Source organism: Pollicipes pollicipes, unplaced genomic scaffold (assembly GCF_011947565.3).
Source record: "Pollicipes pollicipes isolate AB1234 unplaced genomic scaffold, Ppol_2.1 Scaffold_7261;HRSCAF=8764_pilon_pilon_pilon, whole genome shotgun sequence".
NCBI lineage: Eukaryota > Metazoa > Arthropoda > Thecostraca > Pollicipedomorpha > Pollicipedidae > Pollicipes > Pollicipes pollicipes.
The window spans coordinates 22,740,277-22,746,276 of NW_023597054.1; the positions used below are offsets into that span (position 1 = coordinate 22,740,277).

The window sequence follows — 6,000 nt, forward strand, 5'->3', positions numbered from 1 at the left end:
CGGACTTGAACGACGATAAGGCCCGTTGATTTGGGTTGGAAGCGCTCCACCTGCACGTGCATCGGTATCATCTATATTATAATATTCTCCTCGTCATTGGCGAGACCTCGGGTCTCGCCCGTTTCTCGTGGCCGCTCATGTTGGCAACGTTGTAAACTAACTGCAGAGCTTAGTGGCCCGTCCGTGGTGAACATTTGGTAGTTGGAAACTTCTAAATGAATTATGTCACTGTGGGTGTCTCCTAAACCCGGCGCTCGTGCTGCTAAACTTTTCAGCACCAGACAACGGGGTATGCTGCTTAACAATGCCGCGCTCTTTAAAAGGCAGCAATGTATGAATTTTACGATGCAATGTTCAGAATAAAGGCTTAATGTCTCAGCTGAACTATGGATGTAAATGGATTGGGTATAATTGAGCTACATAACACGCACCAACTTCTGTGATCAAAGCGCTGGGCCTCATCATAGGCTTCGAATCGAGTCTATTTCTAAAGTTGGTGTTCGAAGTAGACGGCATTTCTGTCGCAGTATGTTCGACAGGCTGTAGCACTGCGCGCACATGAGGCGTTAACCAAGCACATACGGACTTCAAGGTGAGCGTAAGCGCTATTCTCACGGGTTAAGTAGTGGCAAGACAACTTTCAGCTGTGCGGCGCCCTCTTAAAGCGGGTCGCAGCTCGGATCTCTTGCACGCGCGCGTGTTCATGTCGCGAGCTTTTACTGCGAAGCATTTGTTTACGGTGGGATATCGGTGTTGTCCTAGCCGACATGGGGCTGAGCCATTACACCGGCACTCCTTTACGTCATGGTCATCTCCGGCGCCCACAAAGCACGCAGCATGGCTCTGGTGTAGCATGATAAGGTCATCACTAACAAATGGAGCATATCGCCCCCAACCAGGCCTGGTTGAGGTCACCCGTGCGCTCCGGCTTGATTCGTCCATGTGCCGGAAATGTGCAAGACGACGGGCAACCACCGCCCAACAGGCCCGTATTAAATAAATAGCTCGCTCGGTGCGCTTCAGAGACGCGCTGATGGAGACATGAGCTCCTGATGAAGATTTCCCTAAGGTCCCTGACCACAGCCACTTCTGACTCCCGGTTGGAGACCAAAGTGACCTGACCTGACCTGACCTCTGCCGGCTGCAGGGTCTCTGGTGCGGGCTGTGGTGGCGCAAGACCCAGACACGGACCCCATCAGCTACTTCATCCGGTCACCAGGCAGTACCCTGGACGTCGAGGTGTACCAGATGGTGAGCAGACCGCTGGCAGCAGCGCACACAGCGCGGTAGGGGCGCCGGCGCCTCAGGGTCACATACCTGCACAGCAGGGCAGGCGAACAGCAGGGGTCGCCCAGGGAAGTGTCATCTTGTCTGCTAAATATTTTTGGTCTGCCTGGGCCTGGAACTCAGTGATGAATGTCTGTTGCCATGTCTGTTGAGTGTTGGCTGTCGGTCACCGTCTGTCGAGTGTTGGCTGTCGGTCACCGTCTGTCGGGTGTTGGTTGTCGTCCGCGGCGTCTGCCGAGTGTTGGCTGCCGGCCGCCTTGTCTGCCGAGTGTTGGCTGTCGGTCACCGTGTCTGTCGAGTGTTGGCTGTCGGTCATGCCTGCCGAGTGTTGGCTGGCGGTCGCTGTGTCTGTCGAGTGTTGGCTGTCGGTCATGCCTGCCGAGTGTTGGCTGTCAGTCGCCGTGTCTGTCGAGCTCCCCTCGTCGTCTGCGGCGGGCGGCGCGCGGCGGCGCGGCGGGACCGCCTGTTGCTCTCGGCAGGCGGCGGTGCGCACCGCCGCCGCCCGCGTGTCGCCGCTCCCCGGATCAGCGCTAAGTGATGGATCACTGGCGCCGTATTAGCATCCGACTGATGATGTCCGCCGCCGGGATATTGCATCGTGAAATGAATTTCGTGACCATTAGGTCGAGCACTTTTCGGCGTCTTTATTAACAGAGACGGATGGCATATGCTCTTGAAGGTGGACGGGTGGTGCGTCTCCGGAGATGAGCCGAGAAATGAGTCATTTGTCCGACGGACGGGCGTGGTGATTATTATGTAGCAGGCTGTTGCCTGGTGCGCCTTCGGCGGCGCGAATTCAGAAGGCTGTTGATAACTATCGGAAATCGTAGACAAGGACGCACTAGTCGTTCTGTGTCAACTAAATTGTCATGCCGCGCTGCCGGTCGGCCGATTTACGCGAGCTGCATACCTTGCCGTTGCGACAATCTTCTGCCTTGTCTCATAATGTACCACGTCTTCCCTTCCTTAGCGGGCATTCACCCCGTGCGGCGCCGTAGAGCAGCCCACGTACCAGCTCTGGCGCCGAGTTAATCGAACCCGATATCAGATCCAAGCTCTGGTGCATGTGATTGGTTTCTGACGGAACGGCAACGCGATCAGCCAGCCTTGTCATCCCCTTGCCGTCATTATAAATGCATACCATTTGAGCGAAGGAGTTTTTCAAGCACGACTCAATTGAAAGCTGTTCATAGTCTGCTCATCATACGTCAATGGTCAATTATTGCTGCTCTGGGCAAAAAGCCTTGGAGCTTTTTAATCCTCGTTTTTATGGTCTGATTGTGATGAATGATTCGCACATCTGCGGCATGGTGCCATTCGCTCAGATGTGGGCCTTTTTGCAGCCAGTCGTTTGCTGTCAGGAGCTGTGCCTGCGAGTAAATCGTCCCGTTGAGTCTAAACTTATCATCCGAACAGGTGTTCCTGAGATGTCGTTAAAGTGGCCAGTGCTGATCAGCGCTCGCCCCGCACAGGGGTGTAGCGCTGCGCCCCTGACCTGTGCCGGTGCCCTGGTGCTTTTCCCCACAGAGGAAGCCAGGGCCCAGGGGCCCGCACAAAATTTTGCAACAGAGGGCAGGGTCCGGCAGGACTCAACGTATTTCACGAAGGCCAGTTCATTGTGCCGCAGGCGTCCGAAATTTGAGACAAGACAAAACAACATCGTTTGTTCTAGATCCCATTACTTTACCTGTCTCCCGTCAACACTTCACTGAATTGTCGGCGTTTATTTGCCCAAGTACTGATACATATGATCCATTTGTTGAAGGGTGGGGCACATGAGCCCGGGGGCCTCTGTTTGAACACGCCCGCGGCGGGGTCGGTCCGTGGCAGTCCCTGAGGTGGCATTGCTAGGCGTTACGTCTTGTCATTGGCGTGCCATGCGCCGTCAGTGCTGCAAGCCATTCAAGGCCGACATTTTTGCATAATGCTACGACCGACATCGGCTGGAATGTTTCTTCTTCCGAGCAGTGTTCTATTTATGTCTAGGTACTGCAGGGAAGTGGGCCACTGTTTTACCGACCTGGCGAGCTGGGCAGCCGGACGCGCTGAACGCTGGGGTGCCGTACGGCAGGGTCCGCGTGCGTGTGTGTACCGGAAGTACTGAACGCTGGATTGCCGTACGACAGGGTCCACGTGCGCGTGTGTACCGGAGGCACTGAATACTGGGGTGCCGTACGACAGGGTCCGCGTGCGTGTGTGTACCGGAAGTACTGAACGCTGGGGTGCCGTACGGCAGGTCCGCGTGCGTGTGTGTACTGGAAGCACTGAGCACTGGAGTGCCGTACGGCAGCGTCCGTGTGTGTGTGTGTGTGTGTGTGTGGACGTTGCGTGTGAGGGACCGGCTCCGATGGAGGGCCGTAAGCTGATGTCTTGAACGTAAACTCGCACTGTAAGCAGACCGTCATCGACAGTCGACGGTGAACAGTAACACAACATGCACTGAAAGCGCTTCCCTATACTTTGCGCATTCCTCGCGCATCATGCTAGTGACGCCCTTATGTTTACAAAGCTGTCACGAAAAGACGTTAGTGATGACAATGTCTCGCTTCCATGAACTTACATAACGCGTGATAACTCGCAGCGGTATTCAGCTAACGGGCCGGGGCAGTATTGTGCAATTCAGACTATCTGAGTGACACAGCCATGTCGTCACTCTCCAGCCATGCTCAGAACGGCTGTGATCTCGACGGCTTCAAAGTAATGTGTACACGCGACCGAATTTATAACAAGGTGTTATCACCTAGAACAATGACTAACATGGACGTCATTCTGTAGCATCACCACGGACCTGGCTAGCTTGGTGTCCTGTCCGGAGCTGACCGCGAATCGTCGGTCCGAACGCTCCTCTCGCCCCCCGTTATAGAGGACGGCCTATACCCGGGGCAGACGGCACCCGCGCTGAAGGCTAACCCCCGGTCGTAAGAGCGCAAGCGTCTCAGCAGCCGGACCTCATCCGCCGTCCACAGTCCACCATCGGCAAGAGACCGGGCCGTCCGTCCACAGTCCACCATCGGCAAGAGACCGTGCCGTGCGTCCACAGCCCCCCATTCACAGGAGACCGTGCCATCCGTCCACAGTCCACCATCGGCAAGGGCCTGTGCCGTGCGTCCTCAGTCCACTATCAGCAAGAGACCGTGCCGTGCGTCCACAGCGCCCCATTCACAGGAGACCGTGCCGTTCGTCCACAGTTCACCATCAACCGTCAGACGGGCGTGATCCGGCTGGTGCGCCAACCACCCAGCTTCGCAGCCGAAGACTACGCCTTCACCGTGGTAGCGCGCGACACGCACAACCAGAACGACACGGCCGCCGTCCGCGTGCACGTCATAGGTCGGTGGCAGCGCTGGGCGGCACCGGGGTGCGATTGCTGGCCGGCCGGCCGCTCGGTCCCCCGGGCTGGCCAGTCATTTTTCTTACGGGACGGCCCGACCCGGACATAGGCCGAGACCCCCACCCCCACCCCTCCCCACCCCGGGCGGGTTGGACGATGAGAAAGACTAGTATGACGGCGGGAGAAGGTGATGGTCGATGTGGGGGAGGGTACCGATCGAACACTGGACGAGATGCGGTACGGTGGGTGGAGGTTGGTAACGTGTGCTCAGGGAGGAAGGGGAGTGGGTCACGCCCTGTGGCAGAGTGCCGCTTCTGTGCAAAGGCATTCTTCCCCACTCATTGAGGCAACAGCGCACGGGGGCCTTGGTTCGACCTCAAGTAAGAAATGATATGTGGGGGACTCGTATATTGCTTCTGTTCAAGTTTAAGTAGCTTGGTAACTGTGTGCAAGAGTTAGCTGAAGCAAAAACGCATTATTTGCGTCTGTAACAGGGCCGAACACGACGGAATGAAAATCCCTGTATCGAGCAGCTGTTCTTGTAATCAGAAACAGCTTGCCAGCAGATCGGTAACTCAGCAGCCAGCGCTTCATTTTCTAATTCAGGGAAGCCTTGCAGTGAATAGGCTTTGCAATATTGTTCTCACCTTCCGGAACAACTGATTTTTGTTCTTTTGCACTTTCTCTGACAGCAACTGTTTATAACGCAGTTTTCCTGCTGCGTTCTGCGCCGGCCCCATCGCTTGAGGTGCTCTTGACAGATTCAGGCGATGTGAAGCACACTCTCGGCTGGCTTCCCGAACGTTCCAAATCCCAAAGGCAGTGCCATCTGGCGGCTGACAGATCAAGCCACGGAACCCTCGCATGCATGCTCTATGAGGCCACGGATTCGCTTACTGACGGTCGGATCCGCTCAACCTGCGGCAGCAATACAGCGGTAAAGCCCACTTGTCGCGGCTCCTCTTGCCGCGATGACGTCGTGCGCTCCACAAATCGTCGTGTTTTTGTGTGTTTGATTTTTGTTTGTTTTCCGCGTGCGAGGATGCTGCGCTCCGTCGCGTGTCTCTCCTACTGCGGACGTACGGGGATGGCCGATCTGGGGCGACCGCTGCGCCCTCGGCGGCACCGCCAATCAGCCTAAGTGACCTGACCTGTGCCGCGTGTTCGCGGCGCCGCCGCAGGCGCTCGGACAACGGCTGCTGAATAATCCAGCGCCGCCGCTCCCGACGCCGTGACGGCGGCGCAAAACGACGCCAACTTTGTCGCAATCCTGGCGTGGAAGTTTTCCATTTAGCTCGAACGTGCGCCGGGGGCGTCGCCGCCGGGAATGGTGCCACGTGCTCGCCAATCACACCGCCGCGCCGGGAACCAGCTCCAGCCTG

At 56.8% G+C, this 6,000-nt stretch overlaps 1 protein-coding gene across 1 annotated transcript in view; it reads left to right on the top strand.

The window, feature by feature from the left end:
• Nucleotides 1-6,000, top strand: part of LOC119111197 (cadherin-23-like) — a 125,364-nt gene that overhangs the window by 59,215 nt on the left and 60,149 nt on the right. The window contains exons 5-6 of the mRNA XM_037235018.1: nt 1,148-1,251; nt 4,476-4,617. Coding sequence (XP_037090913.1) covers nt 1,148-1,251; nt 4,476-4,617 — 246 coding nt within the window. The remainder of the gene's footprint in view (nt 1-1,147; nt 1,252-4,475; nt 4,618-6,000) is intronic.